This window comes from Telopea speciosissima, chromosome 9 (assembly GCF_018873765.1).
Source record: "Telopea speciosissima isolate NSW1024214 ecotype Mountain lineage chromosome 9, Tspe_v1, whole genome shotgun sequence".
NCBI lineage: Eukaryota > Viridiplantae > Streptophyta > Magnoliopsida > Proteales > Proteaceae > Telopea > Telopea speciosissima.
In genome coordinates this window covers 63,793,785-63,811,299 of record NC_057924.1, presented here as the reverse complement: position 1 = coordinate 63,811,299, position 17,515 = coordinate 63,793,785, and the positions used below count along the sequence as shown (strand labels likewise).

The 17,515-nt window shown below is 38.3% G+C and overlaps 1 protein-coding gene and 1 pseudogene across 1 annotated transcript; both read right to left on the bottom strand.

The window, feature by feature from the left end:
• Positions 1-1,085: 1,085 nt before the first annotated feature.
• Positions 1,086-2,343, bottom strand: LOC122640596 (stromal processing peptidase, chloroplastic-like). The gene is made up of 2 exons (XM_043833817.1): positions 2,216-2,343; positions 1,086-1,293 (listed from the first exon to the last, which is right to left on the bottom strand). The coding sequence occupies exons 1-2, from the start codon at positions 2,306-2,308 to the stop codon at positions 1,105-1,107; spliced, it is 282 nt and encodes a 93-aa protein (XP_043689752.1). The 5' UTR covers positions 2,309-2,343; the 3' UTR covers positions 1,086-1,104.
• An 11,893-nt stretch (positions 2,344-14,236) lies between these two features.
• Positions 14,237-15,988, bottom strand: LOC122640554 (annotated as a pseudogene).
• Positions 15,989-17,515: the final 1,527 nt, after the last annotated feature.

The window sequence follows — 17,515 nt, the reverse complement described above, 5'->3', positions numbered from 1 at the left end:
GAAATCGATAATTGTTTTCTGTTGTTCTGTTTCTTTTGATTTTGGTAACATCACTTCAGATTTTAATTGGGTTTAAGATTCTCTAGTTGGATTGTCAATCTGAACTTTAGTTTGAAAGATCTACACATCCCCTAGTATCCATAAGAATACTTCATAAATTCAGATCCGCCCATTGGGTCAATCTGAAATTTTCAGCAAAGATTTCCTCCCTCAAGAAGAGAACTCGACCTGGTTTTCAGGTTCAGCTGATTGACTAATTTTCTGATGTGAGTTTTCTCATACATCTGGATTTTTGTCTTTGTGTTCGATTCTGTGAAGTACTGTTTTAACCTTTCCAATCAGTATTGCATTATAGGTAACTTGTATTCTTCATTCTTAAATCAAAAGTTTTTCTGTTGCTTGCTTCATCATAGTACAAAGCATAACTTTTTAGATCTATTACCACTTACATGAAGAAGCTAGATTAATTGGAAATGTCATGATAAATGATTCAACCAGGGAAAAAATCTGTATAAAATATAAAGGAAAAAATCTGTATAAAATATAATAACCAAATGCCATGTAGTGTCATAACTAAGTAGACAAAAATGAACTTCAGAAACCATATGCACCATAAGCCACTAAGCCCAATCATTTTAGTTCCACGAAGTATACCTTGTAGTTTACAGGTATCCCATTTGAAAGGCAACGTTGTGTGATGCCTGTTTCATTGTCATGCGCTAACAGGATATTTCCATCTTGAGTTAAAGGAATAAAGGATGGCCTCTCTTGCAGCCTTAATTCCTGTAGCTGCGACGGCAATCTCATCATCGTTTGCCTGTGTATATCTAAATAACATTAAAAAGAAATATAGGGAAAAGAACGCTGCCTGGTCGCGTGGAGCCTGAGGCCAGACAAGACCGTGCAAAATTACCACCCCATCACCAGTGAATAAAAATTTCATCCATGTTGATGCCCCTGTGTGCTCTCAAATAGTGCAGGGGCCACGCGACCTGGCAGCGATCTCTTACCCAAAAAGATAATAATCTGAATTGAATTTTAGTTTTTTTTATATAACAATTGAATCAACCAGTAAGGAGTACGGATAGAAAGAAAACCTCTGGTTCAGCATCTATAGGCCCCTCCAAAGTCCAAACCTGCTTTTATAGCAGCAGTAATTTCAGATGGAGAAATTCTAAACTCAGTTTCACCGACTTCATCAACATGCACATTTTTAGGAACACATGCAACGATTGCTGCTGGAGAGGGTGCATTAGGTTTTCCAAAGTTAGATATTGCACCAGTAGAATTTATCTTACAATCACCAAATATGTGAGATTAAAGCACATAGAAGTATGCTATAACTTTCACTGGAAAAACAGAATCCAAGATAATAAAATAGAAAATTTGACTGAATTCCAATATATTGGTTTAAGTTCAGGTATGTCTCAGTGAGATCCACAAGGTTTTATATTTAACAATCAATTACTACAAGGAGCATTGTGAAAAACTTCTGAAACTAAATAAAGAAGAAATGTGAAGAAGAAATGTCATCTATTCATTAAACCCACCCAAAAAGAGAGAGAGAGAGAGACCACGATAACGGAGTTTGAATTCAAGAACCATAATTAAGATAAAAAAATATAAAACTAGAATGACATTGTTCTTCTTCAGAAATTACCAACACTCCTTGCTTAAGCTAACATAGTTGGAGGCAAGCGGATGTTAGTATTCTTTCTTACATGGTAAGACAAAATGTGTCAAATAACCCTAAGGAGGAAAGAGTCTTTTATTGTGTTGCAAGAACAATACACAACTTTTTCCATAGCCATACAGTTTCTTCTCCTTATGGCCATAACCAAACCATGCTGCACCACTGGTTGGGTAAGTGAAGAAACAGTAGCCATCATAACTCGAGCCCTGTTATAGTGGAATTTCAACATTTTGGAGAGAAAACAATGAAAGCTACCCAAGTACAATCCATGCAAAAGCTCAAATATTGGCTAACACAATACTAAAAATTTAGAAGTGGTAGGAAATCCATCAAGAAGATAACTTTAACAAGCAATCCTCTGCATAAAAAATGCATAAAAATGCATTTTAACTAAGCCTTGTATTAAAAGTACCACAAAGAAACATCAATATTCTTGTGAGTATCATTCAAATACTGTCATCAATAATGCAACAATTAATTTAAACAAGTAGATCCTCACCAAACCCAGGGATAGGAAATTACTTCTTCAAGTGTAAGTTTTTCAGCGACAGCAACCAAACTTCCATGTCCCTGTCTTTGATCCATAACCGTATGGCCTAGTGCCTCACTCTCCATGATGAAATCCAAATTATCCACAGATGGCACATAATGTGCCATCTATAATTGCAGCTAACTGTTCACTATCTTTTAACAGGGCATCCATGTAGCGGGGTAATTCACCTTTTGTGACTGCAAACTCTTTAAGCCTTCGAACCTGCACCAAATGGAATGTCAGCAACAGGAAAGACTGAACACTTATTAGTGAAATGCTACCCTCCCTTCCCATTGGAGGAGGTTACCACCACCACCACATTTATAATATTCAAACCGCTGCTGCTCAACTCAACTAAGCATTGTCCCAATTAAATGGAGTCGATTACACAGATCTGGTCTCACCATCAACTCAAACCACTGCTGCTGTTTACCCACCCCACCTGACCACCCAAACAAAAAAAATTGTTGGATAGATTTCAATTTAAGTAGTCAATTGCTGCAGAAAGAAAAGAGTACAGAGCTCCTGGACCGCAACTTTAATTGCACTCTGCCAATTCCTGGTCTCTGCAGTTACTGCCAGAGTAGTGACAGCGCACCCTTCTCTTCCAGAATCACTGTGATCCAATTCAACTGATGTGAAAGGAGGATTAGAGCTCTGCACAGTTTCTTAAAATCAATTAATCCTAACATGTCAATTTCTTCATATATAGAAGCAAATATCTAGTGCACAATCAAACTATCAGAAAAAAAAAAAACTAGTCCATAATCCAAGTACCACGGTAACCATACATGTTTGTGTTAACCAAGAAGACCCTTCACTGTTTTTCAGCCACATAGAAGGATGTAATGGCTACACCAGACCATCCCACACATAGTTGTCAAGACTCAAGACAACTAGGCGATCCAAGGCAGTAAACGGGTGCCTAGGTGCCTAGGAGACAAGGCGCCTGCTTAGGCATCCATTACATTGTAACTAATATTTTGAGAACAATTGTTAGCTCAATTCATTAACAAAAAATCAATTGATTTGCAAGAAAGGATGAGTAAAGCATTACGTAACATGCATGCAGCTTAAGGCATGAAACAGAGAAGAAAGGGAAAAAAGAAGCAGAACAAAGATGTGAAACAGAGAAGAAGTAAAGAAGAAAAAAAAAATGCAACGAAACAGGGAAGAAAGGGAGAAGAAGAAAGAGAAGTGAAGGGAAAAAAAGCAGCAAAAACAGGGAAACAAAAAAGAAGAAAAGGGAAAAAAACACAGTAAAACAGAGAAAAGGAAGAAGGGGAAAAAAGAGAGGAGAAGAAAGACTTACCGGTTGGGTTGCCGCCATTGGGTAGCAGTTGCCGTAAGGGTTTCAGAGGAAGGGACGAAGTGTAGCAAAGAGTGTTCCAAACAGTGTTACAAACTGACATGTGGTTACTAGTTGGAGCATTCCAGTCTCCCTTTTGACTGTTAATCCTCCCCATTAATGGCTTTCCCTTTTGGGCAGCGCTTTGGGTCCCCCCTTTCTCCCTCTTCCCACCCCCCTTCCCTTCTGGTTCTTTTGTATTCGTTTGCGTTTCATTGCATAAATTTGATATTCACCCAAAAAAAAAAAAAAGAGTTTAATGCTGCCTCGGATGCATTGACAACCTAGGATTCAAAATGTGTCTATGCAATTATAATACTAGTATGGGTGAAGCAAATTCCTTGACTTGGGTGAGCAACTAATTTATCTTTACATGTACAGCAAATAGCATATAGGAACTCTTATTTTCTTTAAAACTTCTATATAAAAACACTGGTCATGATATCTCATCTTGGAAAAGAGAAGCTCATGTCCACTGGTCCTAGTTCACTTCTTTAGTTACTGAGCCACACACAAACTTTTAACAAGCGTTTTATCATTGAGGCTATTTTCTACACAACATTTTAAAAGGGGGAAAAACTGAAAACAAAGGGTCATAAGCCACATACCTGTCTAACTCCTTTGCATCAGTTGACCATTGTATATCAGCATTTCAAGCTTTTCATCAACCTAATTGACATTCTCTTTCCCAATATCAAATGCATAACCCAATATCAGGAGGCCAAGCAAGTAGGCAACTGAAACTCAAGGAAAACTAGATTTTATTAGATTGTTGTGTACACAGACACATATATTAAACATAAAATTGAGAGGAAAACAAGAATTGCTAGGTGGTAACCTAACCTACAAATGGGCACCATAAGTACACCAGCCTGGTGTGCCGGTATATGGTGCAGATGCAATGAAGTTGGACACTTGGACCCACCATTTGATGGGTCCCACCAGTGGAATCCTTGGATAAAAGAAAATGAGAAGAAGAAAAGGATCAGTTCTGTTGACTTCAGAATCTAACATAACATTTGAATGAATGGCACAAAAATCTAGAATGGATTAGAGAGATGTCAGTCAAATGAACAGTCAGAAACATCTTTGTGGACAAATTTTTATATCATGAGGCATGTCTTCATGTTCGCAGATTTTTTGCAGAAGGAAATCTTCCTTCTGATTTGGTAGTTTATAGAAGGCACGTAAGTTGAACAAGGCCATCAGGGGCTCAAGCAGGTACTTCATCTCAGACAGATGTCCTGGAGCACAAGGATGCATTAATGCATGCACACATCTGATTTCTCAAATTTTGGATATAAGCACCCCTTATACCTCATAATAGCGGTAGGGAAAACTTGCCATGATATGAAACTTTGAGTTCAGAGATGCCCAAGTTATTCCCAATAAGACAGATTGCTTCTTCCAAAGCGTACCATGCTTGTGCCACTTGCAACAATCGAAGTAGTTCACAAGGTGGGGGAGGGGGAACCACTAGATATTCCATCACCTGAAACCAATGCTTCTAATGTTATTTCATACAATAATTTGTACATGCCAATCATGGATACACACCTCCTGGGGTTGACAAACCTTTTTAATCTTACTAATTAAAGATATTCGACTTTGTGCTATGGTTAGCCCAATGCCAATCAAGACTTCTCAAGGAAATTCCAAGAATTCTTGATTTACATGTGCACGCACGCACAATACATGCAGATTCACATTCACAAAATGAAATGACTTTATCACACATACATTATACAGAATCATTACAAAATCACAGTTTTCATAGTGAGCTGTTCAAAGCAGAGTGTATAAGAAAGATTACCAAAATATGAGCTGCCCCATGTGTATCGTTTCTATCCTGGTAGTTGGAGGAAAATGATGAGAATCCACCAATAAAAGCCTGAAGAAACCTACAACAGTAAATCAAGCAATTGATCCAATGGAGAGAACAGTTACAAGGAAAAGCGCAGAACTACCCAATCTCTATATAGGATTCCAACCCTGAGTTGGATGCTGAATGTACCATCTTCTGGTAAATTTTTTGCTCACCAGATTGGCAAATCCAGTATGTGGATTTGCAGATCATTGCCCATGGATCTGATCTGATCAGTATGGCAGGTAAAGATCCACGCTCCAATATCGGTTCTTAAATCCTTGATGGAAGAAAAACGAAAAAGATTATATTATATTTATTACTTACAATTTCATCCACATTCTTGATTTATGAATTCAAGCAGACTAATGACTTAGTAGATATAAAATCCTCTACCTGTCTGTAACTTAACCTGAAAACTTTCAAATGTCTGATTATGCATCATGATGATACTTGATTAGCTATCCAATGAGCCTAAAAGTGCAATTTGGAGAAAATTTTAACAACTTATGGTTAAAATTATAAAGCGGTAAGAGGCATGACAAAATCTCAATTTGATATTTACTGTGAAATTCTAAAGTTGCGTCTTCTCCTAGTATGTAAGCCCTTTATATACAACAATATGATTATAGGTTAGGATATAAATAGTACTTATGCTAGAGAGCAAGAAGTAGAATTTGGGAGGGTAGTCAAATAAAAAAGAAGAAAGAGGCTACAACTCTCCACTTTACAAACTTCATTAGCTCCCAATTTTCCCTCTCTAAATCTGCTTTCTCCTATTCTGGTGGAAGTTCTAATTAAATCTGGGTTAGTTGTGCTGGAATTGTTAGTAAGGCTAGTTTGGGTATAAAAGATAAATTGTATATGGGGGACAATAAAAGAGCTCCAAAAGGGTAAAGTTGTAATGTTTTATTTTTCTAAGTCAGTAATATATAAAGGAGTCAATGACTCCCTCCAACTCTTCTATCCTTCATCTTTTCTGCTTTCCTTTTTCCTCACCTCTCTGTCTCTCTCTCTTTTAGTTCTACTGTCATCTCTCTAAACTCTGTTCAAAATTGGTATACAGTGAAGGCAGTTTTGAGAGCCAGATAAAGCAACACTCCAGGTAAGAAACCCGACTGAGAAGGCTGGTTCCCAAAGTTCCTTGGGTATGTAAGGATTCCTACCTTGGATCCATGGAAGTGTGAATCAAGTGCCTGTGAGGCAATTTGAAGCAAACCTGATGCATTTATATAACCTGAGAATCAGATTTAGAAAGCCAAACCCACGGAACAGAATCAGAGTGAAACAGAAAAACCAAAATTTAGGACTCAAGCAAGGAGCCCGCCATGGCGACCATGGCGTTTTAGAGGGTCAAAATTCAAGGCAACACCGCCATGGTGTCCAAAGCGACCAAGGAGCCTGGACGCCATGGCGTCGCCTTGACTATGCTAATAATCAAGAACTCAGATCATCACCCATATAATCCATTGGGGCTTAAATTTGAGTGTAACTTGCACCAAACCCTGAACCAATGGCTCAGTTTGAAACATTTCTGGTTCAATTTTAGAAGAAATTCATCCACAGAGCAGGCTGTTTTCTTCCTCTTACAAGCTATGATCTGCATCAAAACCATCCTGAGCCAAAACTGTTCCTAGGTATCCGCTTAACCTAGGTTGCAGAAATTTGTTCTCCTGAACCTAGGGAATTTAGGGCAAGGAGTCGGGACCTTTCAGGCTGCACAAGGGTCCTTTAATGGTAGTTTAAACGTCAGGTTCAAAAACTTCCTAAGCTAGTTGCAGTAACTCAAATATGGCATCATTGTTTTACTGCTAGAAGGAGCAAGTTCTCTATATCACAAGCTACCCTGATCTGTGGGTGTGCAATCGGTCAAAGTCTGGTTAGGAAGATTTGATGATTCCAATTTATAATAGACTAGAAGTGACTTGCACTTAAAATGTTCCTCTTATGAATGCTTTCTGGCTGATGGGATGTCACCACTACTGGATATGGTCCTGACCCTTTTTTATTTTTCACTAGTAAACTCACACGTGCATAACAATATGTGGGGAGAGAGACAGAGAGAACATGTTGTCTAGGCTCATATTATTATAATTTTATCTTTCAATAACTAAGCCTTATAACCAATTTAGTGAATTGAAAAAAAAAATTCTATCAGAATATTAAGGATAGCAAAAACTCAAAACCCATGGATACATGAAATCCTGGTATTTCATGGTTTTTAGATGCCAGAATCTCTGGGCCTCAACCATTGTACCTATAATATGCTCACTCCATTCTCATCTACCCAATTGCATCATAGCTTCTCTCTCCAGGGGACATGAGATATCTAATGTCCTACAAGTTGTGCTCATTACATGGAACAAAAGAAATTTGAGAGGGGGGGGGGGGGAAGAGGAAGGACACATCACACATGTTTGTGAAAGCAAAAAAACAAAGTTTCTTAAATAATCCACTCAATGTAATACTACATAAAACCTCAAAAGCAAGATGAAGGACCTAAGAATTGTTAGGTTTGATAGATTACAAAGATTAATCAGGCTACTGAATCCTAAAAGGAAAAATAATCAACATCTATATTGAGCTAGATAATATTCGAGCCAATAAGAACCACACTTACACGTTAAGATCAAGTTACTGCTTTGCATAGTAAAGTGCAACAGTCAACTTCCTTTACTCAATATCCTTGCACTGGTCCCCACACCAAGAGAAAAGAATATCGTTCCATAACTCTAGAAGCAACTCAACAACCATGTTCAGAGTCTCTGACAATTTACAATCAGTGTCCAGAATATCTTTGCAAGAGTGAGCAGCTTCTGCAAAAATTAATTGGAAAGAAAGATTAGATATGCAAAAATTTGAGGAGTGTAAAGTATGTCTATGGAAAAGTCATTGCGGACAAATGAAGAAAGAAATGCTTTACAATGATTTTTATGTTTAATCCTTGATGTCAACTTTGTCATAATGAGAATCAGAAGATTATGAATGTTGGATGTTGCGAGAACTTGTTGGTCCCATCAAATTGTGTGGACATGAACTGTAATTGATCAAACAATGAGAATGTCATGTTGAGCTGAATAGTTTCCTATTTAGGCTTCTTACTTAGAATAAATAATTAAAAAAGGTAAAGAAGGTACTACTATTTTTCAAGGCAGCAATTTTGGGCTGAGATACCATTTCTTCTTGGTTTCTACCACGCATTAGGACATAATTTTTGGGTCCTGAAGTCATAAATTGGAATTTAATCTATTAAATCAATACATTGTGCAGGATAAAATGCTCATCCTGGGATGCTCTAGAGAATGTGTATTGCAGATCACAGGAACTACTTGATTGGATTTGTTTTATCATCCACTCCCGTATTCCTTCTTATAAAACTCAAAAAGCTAGTGGTGAAGAGGTTAGGATCACCTGATCGATCTCTAGGATACTTGCTTACTGTTATCAGTAAGCACAAACAATAATGGAGGTACAAGTCTTGGTCCATTTTGACTACAAAAATGATCATGAAAGCATTTGATATCTAATAAATAAGACACTCCATTTCTATAGTTTGCATTTCTATTGAGATGGACACCAATAGGTCTAATTTGGTAGCATGGGTACAACATTCATAATGATTCTCCTAGATAGGCTAACTTCATCTATTCAGAATGAATTTTATTATTACCTTGTGCTTTAAACTGGAGATTCTTGTGTTCTCTGATCACTTTGGAAGTGTCTCATTGGTTTGTAGCAAAAGCATATGAACCCAAACCAATACTTCTATTCTTCATCCTTTGCCTCCTTTAAAGAAACCACATCACCCATTAGTAGTTGCTGACACATAAAAATTTAAATGGGGCTGAAAATATCACAATCAATAAGCAACGATAGCCATGCTCTTCCCCGCTGGTTTTCCCATAAGTAGTTTTGGTATGACTCTAATTATGTTGATATTCACATTTCTTGAAATGGATGCTTTTGTCTTTACTCTTCATACTTTTTCAATTTGTGTGTTTGCTGTAGTTATGGGAGTGGGAACTTGTATGTAATTTGAATTGGTAGTTGTTGGGAGCTATGAGGCATGATGGGAGAAGTTATTGAGTAGAGAATAATTACCCGTACAGTATGACTAAATAAACCAGACGTGTACAGTGTCAGTAAGGAGGAATAGAACAAGGAAAAGAGAGACAAAAACTCAAAATAAATCCAAATCATATCCTTTAATATCTATAGTAATAAACATCCATAAATGGAATAAAGTTATTGTAATGGAAAAAAGAAATAAGGTAAGTAAGAGAGAAAGGGGTAGAGTTTGAGAGACAGAAGGAACTTGGGGAGGGAGAGATAACGAGAGAGAGGAATCTTCCAATTGTACCAATTAGACAAAATCCATTGTATGAGAACCCACACTCATGGTAAATTTCCCAACATCAAGCACCATTTTTCTCCACAAGAAGGAAAACACCTAGATTGAACTAAACAAGTAGCTCTTATTCGATATTAACTTTTTGAATGACACCATAGACATTCAATTTCTAAATTCTTAATAAAATAGCTCGGGCAAAAATCTCGAATTCTGAATTATGAAGGAACATAAAGGATAAAAAAACTAATGTAGTTTTGGGAAGAATATATACAGTAAAAAGATGTATACCTAATATGTATGGGCAAATGAGAAAAAAAAGTGTACCAGGGCTCTCCTTCTACATAAGATGTGTTTACTATAGAAGTTATTACCGTCTTGTTTCCCATTGAAACTTGTTCCAGAGCTGTTTTAGTATCATCCTTTGGAACATTCATGGTGTTCCAAAATCCAATGGAAGTAAAAGAGCAGCCAATGTTTCAATTTCTACAGAAAATGAGGAACTAAAAGGAGGAGTGTGAGGATCCTTACCATGTTTAGTGATAGGCATTGGTATTTTTGGAATGGTGAGAAAACCTGTTGCCTGAAATAATATTTGTATTCTGCCCAGGAACCACAAACTTTTACAAGTACATATACAATTTAGTTGGCTACGCATTCAAAACAGTATACTGAGTTTAATTACGTGAAATTATGGTCAAACCAATCACATCAAACAGAGGATACAATTATTCCAAATTACATTAGATAAAAGAAATCCCTTTAATTGAGAATCCTTCATGCAATACCAAGCAAGAGGTTCAAAAAAATAACTTTTGAAGATTCATAGATCAGTTTTGCAGCTTTGATTCCTTTCTTAGGATTCATATTCTTGAAATTAAAAGAGTGGAGAAATATAAATGACAGAAAAAAGAAACACCAATAGGGAGAGCACTTCTTACAGATACAACCAATAGGCAATATCCAATCCAACACGCCCAAGTTTGACATCATCCATTTGAAATCCTAATGTCTAGACAGAGCATTTGCAGCAGCATCATATATGGATATTTTAACAAAAATTCTGAAGGTATGAGTAGATCAAATTCTGCATAGGGTTTTGTCAATTTAGTGGGTACCTTCTTGGGTAGTGATGAAGTTGGCATAACCATAACCAAGCAATCTCCCAGACATTCAATCTCTGCAAACCTGAAGGATGCAAGATTCTCAGTAATGGAGAAAACATCGAAGAGTTGCACACCAGTGATGTCAGGGTGAAGGTCCCCAATGTGAAGCGAAGGTGCAGGGATGATGTAAGGTACAACCATTGACACCCGCACACGCAGTAGGAGATGACACACAAAGAATTGCTAGAGAATAAAGAAATGCTAGCGGTGGCATTAGGGCATGTGCACTATTACTCAACCTTCTCTCAGTCATCAATCCAGATAGGCCAGTAATAAATCCCACATGGTTACCCCTATAATCTCAAAATCAAGAAATAAATATCCATTTAAGCTGGACACAAATCCTAACCTTTGACACCCAAATCAGTGGTTGTAGCAACAAATCCACCCACAGATTCATTAACAAAGTCTCTCTTGATCCTGTATTTCACTATTTCTGCACCAACTACTCCATGCCTATATAAACCCTCTAATTCAAGGAAAGGTCAAACCATAATTACCCAACAGGTTTAAAGTCCTTATCAGCCCAGGAAGCACAACACTTCTCTCAACACGAGGCGCATCGTACCAAGTTACAACAACTGTTCCACAGATAGACCCAGAAACCAAACTCAAAGTCGGACCCTTAATTGCCTTCATCATTGAAGTGTCACTGTCCTCAAAATATCCTACTTTTGAAGGATCCGTGGTTCTCCTCTAACTGGAAAAATAAATAAAATGATCCAAAACGCTCCAAACACCAAATCATAAGAATGTGGATGAGAGAAATACAATTTATACTAACACTACCAAGAGCAGATCCTCACATATGTACTACAAATGGGAGAAAACCATCAAATTCATAAAAGGCACATTACTCAAGATTTCAAAATACACTCAGAAATCGATGAGAGAGATAAACAAAATAATCATTTTGTGTTATTCGTGCAATATTTTCACTTAATATAACAACATTGGACTTGAATGTGTCCAAAGGATTCAATTGCAGAAACAAATGATAATCCTTTCTACATATTTTTTTTTTTTTTTGGGGGTAAAAATCCTTTCTACATATTAAAATTGGAAAAAGTTTGGCAAAGAAATTTGGAGAGATTAAAAATACAGTTGGCAAGGAAAACGTTCCAAAATCCAAAGAAAGAGCTCCAAATTTAAGTTGCAGAGAGGAATAGATGTGTTGTTTCAGATAGGGATGTGTCTAAGGGAAACGTATGAGCAAAGGAAATAAAACCAAACCGTAGTCGCAACCTTAATCGTCTTCACCGTTGGAGTTTCACTGTCCTCGAAATATCTCAGTTCTGAACAATCCATGGTTCTCTTCTAACAAAAATAAATAAATAAATAAGATGGTCAAAAACGATCCAAACTCAAACTCACAAGAATATGGATGAGTAAAATGCAGTTTGTATTTACACTACTAGAGCGGGCACATATACAGAGGGGGAGAAACCCATCAAATTCATAAAGTGCCATTAATCAATATTTCAAAATAAACACTAAAATCGATGGGAAATATGGACATAATAATCAAAATTTCACTTAATTTATCAACATTGGACTTGAATGAGTCCAAACGATTCAATTACAGCAACGAATGAGAATAATCCATTCTAAATATGGACCTATCTACTCCTACTCGAATGCTGGTGTAGGGAAGAATCCCTACACCCATTGCTGTTCTAGGCAGCCGAACTACATCACTCCTCCAATAAGCTCCAAACCTTCACTTGAGTTTTGATTAGTATTTGCAATCAGCATATTAACAGAAATTCTCTGTTAGGGTAGACTACAATGCATTAATACCGGTAAACTTATGAGTTGATTAAGCCAAATCCTTTGTGTAGTTTGCAGCTAACATACAAATTCACATCACCCTCGTTTTTCTTAAATGAACGTTACATTTTATTCATTGTAGTCATATAAATGAAAACTGCAGTAAGTACCAGAAATGGCAGCCAAGCAGGGCAAACCCATTCATAGGTTTGCAAAGTGCTCGGTGTCAAATCCTTGGACCTTACTCCTAAGAAACCCATGGAAGCATTTCAGAAATTATCATTAGCAGTAAGAGAAACCCATAAGGTTTAAGTGGTAAGTAAACCCAACAAAATTACACAAAACATAAGGGATTTGGACTTGCTGAACTGAAAACATAACCAGAAAATTGATAAGCAAGGGGGGGGGGGGGATGATACGCCCTTCAATCCTCAAATCTTTCTGCTCAAAAAGCCAAATTTGAATGAGAGCTTTCTGCATGAAATCAACAGAACAGGGACAATAAAATCTATCTAGAAATAAAAAGTCCGTCCAATTTCGAGAACTGACACAATGAATCCATCAAAGGAGAGGGACATAAGTATGACTTAGGCTCTGGAGAAATCTGAAGATGAGATTCTACTGACAAGTTTGTGTCCCCATCAACCCACGCACCAAAGGAAAATACATAAGTATATTACATAGAGGAGAATGGATAAAAGCTTAAACAGAACAAATGGACAGAGAGAGAGAGAGAGAGAGAGAAGGCTTCGTAAAACTTACGATGGGCTGGGTCATGATCCTCTGAACTCTGGTGGTCGCCATGGCTGCGAGCTTCGGAGTGTTTTCCTCCCAATGAAACACTGAAGATTTTGAAACCTACAGATTTGAGGTGTCTTCGGGAGGGAGGGTACGAGAGAGAGAGAGAAAGCAATCAATGGAATCGCCGCTAGTTTCGTTGAGTCTCTGCTCACGGTTGAGGATTGAGGATGAGATGTGAGAAACGGCAAATGCACCTGAAGCTGAAGAGGTGTCTACCTGTGGTCAAGATGTACGAGGATACAACCAGCGTAGAGAGATGACCTTTAGCCCGAAGGATAGCAATGGTTGAGTTGAAGGAAGGAGAAGGCCAGTTGTGGGGTTTGATTTCTGCATTTGAGAGGGGTAGTGGGAAGAGTCTGGATGTGTCGGTTCGCGTGGGAAAGAGGGTTTGAAAGGGGGATTCGGTTGTGTTTTGGAAGAGAATTTTAAAGGGTACCCACGGTGATTGGCATGGGTTAGAGAGATTGAAAGGGGAGTCGGGGGTTAGTTTGGGAAACTTAAAAATTTGACAAAAAGAGTAAGCACGTACTTTTATAGGATACATAGATTTTTAGCAAGATTGACCTTTTAAGGACAAAAAGATAGTCTATGACAAAAAAATCGGCTTCCCATAACCCAACTTTTGTAGTTACCGAAAAAAAAAAAAAAAAAAACCCAACTTTTGTTTCCCTAAATGAACAAAAACTGAAATTCAGAGGAAACAAAGACATAATATAAGCAATAAATTATTTCCTATCAAAATTGGATAGACATTGATCAAAATTAGGATTAGATTCCAGTTTTATTGTCTACAGCTGTGTAAGAAAACCAGTGCTCGACGTCCTTAGTGGCTGCACCAGTTCATCCATCATAGAGTAGACCTCTGCCATGCCTGGTTGTAATTTGTCTCCCACTTTGAATTTGTGAACGATTTCATTCAAGTCACGAAGACTACAACCGGGAATTCTTTTCAAGCCTCTTTCTGTTGCCAGTTCCTTCACCTTGGCAACATCTTCCCATTGACCAGCTGCGGCAAACACATTCAACAACAAGGCATATCAAGATGGATTATGAGGCTCTAGTTCAATCAACAGATTTGCAATTCGCTCTCCCACCTCCACATCTCCCTGGAACCGGTATAACCCAAGCAACCCACTCAACAACAATGAATTCAAAGAATCCTCTCCATTGTCCTCCATTGGGATGGTACACAAAATTTCTTCAGCCTCATGAATGAGTCCAACACTAAAATAGAGATGAGCCATGCACCAGTAGTGTGCAAATTTGGGTTTTATTCTATATACGTTGATCATTTTGTAAAATAAATTTCTCCCCTCTGACAACAATCCAGCATGAGTGCAAGCGCACAAGATACCATCGTTGTATCACTCCCTCTCAATCCAATCTTCATCATCTCCCTAAATAACTTTAAACAATTTCCTGGTTTCCCACAGTCCAAATATCCAGTTATCATGATGTTCCAAGAATCCACATTCCTCTCAGGCCTTACACCAAACAGGATTTGGGCAGTACCCAAATCACCCAATTTTGCATAACCATCAACAATGGAGTTCCAAGATACCAAATCCCTTTGAGGCATTTCATCAAACAATTGCTTAGCAAATTCAATAGACCCACAACAAGAATACATGTGGATCAAAGAGTTCTGTACCGGTACAACACTGTCAACCCCATTCTTAACAATCTGTCCATGGCATTTCTCTCCAAGTTCAGAAGATTGTGACTTCGCACAAGCACTCACGAGAGGTGGGAATGTGAAACTATTGGGAAAGAACCCATTTCGAATCATCTCAAAATAGAATATCACAGCTTGATAAGGAACAGGGCCACAGGAATAGGCTTTGATCACAGTGTTAAAACAGAATCTATCAGGCAAATCAAAGTGTCTGAAAATCAAGATAGTGTGATCTATATCCCCTGAATCGGCAGAGAATTTCAAAACACGGCTGGCAGCAAATGGATCTTGGAAAAGACCATAAGTGATCAAATAGGCTTGGATTTGGTAGAGTTGCCTCATGTTATGGCATGCCTGAAGAGGTTGAAGACTTCCATTTAGTGCACTAAAGGATGATGATGCCGATGAAGAAGATGAAAAGGATGAATAGAGAGGACAGAGAGTGGGATTTGAAGCAAAGATTGGGAATTTTGATCGAATGATATCTCTGATGTTGGAGGCTCTGGTCATAAATCTAATTCAATATCCTTCAAGGTATACTGCTTGATGCGGTTTTCTGATTTCCCAACAAACCCATAACCAGGAGACATCTAGACGAGCCCAAAGGTGATAGATTGCAACAGATTTGTAGCGAATGACAGTTCCTGAAAATTTTTCAGAATATAACCATTGCCTCATCTTCAACTTCTCATGAGAGCTGTGACCACTTTGGTTTGGAACTTGGACACTGTCAAGCTTGTAAATTCTGAGTTTGACTCTCTCTCTGTGGAATCTGGATTGCCTCCGTATAAATCCAGGGTTTACATCGAACCTGAAATAATATACGTTACCGAGAAAAAAAACCTGAAAACTCGATCCCCCTTGATACGCTTCCTACCAGTTTCAAATCTGAAAGCTTGAATCCTCACCTTTGGGCGACCTTTTGCAGCAAAATCTTAGTTCGAAGACCTGCAGGTCTAAGGAGTTGCGACTGGCACTCAGTCCTGCCTTCTGTCTTGTCGCTGGATCTGGTTACAGCACATAGACTGCAGATTTGTATTGACTTGTTGGGGTTATCATGGGTTGGAATCGTTTGAGCTGCAACCCTTAGCCTGCAATTTTGGATCAATTGAACTTGCTAGGGTGGGATTTCACTTCTGCTAGAATACTGTCACCTAGAATAGCCAAAGGTACTAATGCCCCCCCTGAACTTTTACTAATTGTACATGCACCGCTGCTTTCCAAACTAATTACCACTATAGTCCCTCTCATTAGACAGAGACATTATGTTATAACAGATCCCAGTTTTTTAAGGATCATTCTACCCCTTAATAGAGTAGAATGACCCATTTTGACCTTACTTAAGCATATGACCTTTAGAGCAAGGCAAAAGAGGGATTCGAGCTTCAAATCTGCAACTCAACCCTGTAACTCATTTAACCCAAACCCTAGTTATCTTCTCTCTTGGGGATTGTCGACCACAATGCTTGCCATGACCACCATGCTTGCCGCTGCGACTGAGAGGAACTGAGACTGAGTGCACGTTACTGCTGGGAACTACTAGTTGAGAGGACCTGCTGGTGCTGTGGTGCTACTGCTGATGAGACCTTCTGTTGCTGCTGCTAACTTCCTTCTGCTGTTGTTGAGACCAAAAAAGGTAATGCTTCAAAGCCTATGATTTTAAAATTCATCCCATCTCTTGCATTTCAGAATATCCTAAGGTTTGTCATGCTTCAAATGTCCACATAGGTTTCTTCCCTTTCCCCTAATGTCCCAGCAAATGTTAAGATTGAATGGTAAATGATTGCAGCTAATAATCTTACAGGGAATATGTCTGTTGTTAGTGTGAATGAAAGCAGATCAAGGTACTTGAAGTTACCCTTCAAGCAATGTCATTGTAGCAAAAGAGTTATTGTGAGATCTCGAAATCAGTAGAAAACCCAAACAGACCCTACTACAGTTGTGATGACAAATTCAGGAGTGGTTGCAACCTCTTTCAAATGAGAAAATGAAGTTAATGTGCGGATTTATTAGGGCTACAACAGGGTCGGTTGGGCCAGGCTTTTTAAAACCCTAGCCCAACCCTGAGTCCCCTTTACTGGGCCCAGGCCCGCCCTGATTCTGACTCAGGGCCTAAATACCTTGACCCTAACCCTGACCCTGACGGGCCAAGCCCAGCCCAAGCCCGCCCTAATTGGCCCTGGCCTGCAATAATTAAATTAAAATAGACTATGTATGATGTGAGAGAGGAGGCTTGAAACCAAGACTTTTTGGTAGTAATTGGTTTATACACAACACAAACTGCCAAGTGTGCTAAGCACTTGTTTATATGAACAATA

Excerpts from the sequence above, each read along its gene's own strand:
- LOC122640596 (XM_043833817.1), bottom strand. The coding sequence starts at position 2,308 with ATGGAGAGTGAGGCACTAGGCCATACGGTTATGGATCAAAGACAGGGA. Across the intron at positions 1,294-2,215 it reads AAAAACTTACACTTGAAGAA|ATAAATTCTACTGGTGCAAT; the intron begins GTAATTTCCTAT and ends GGTGATTGTAAG.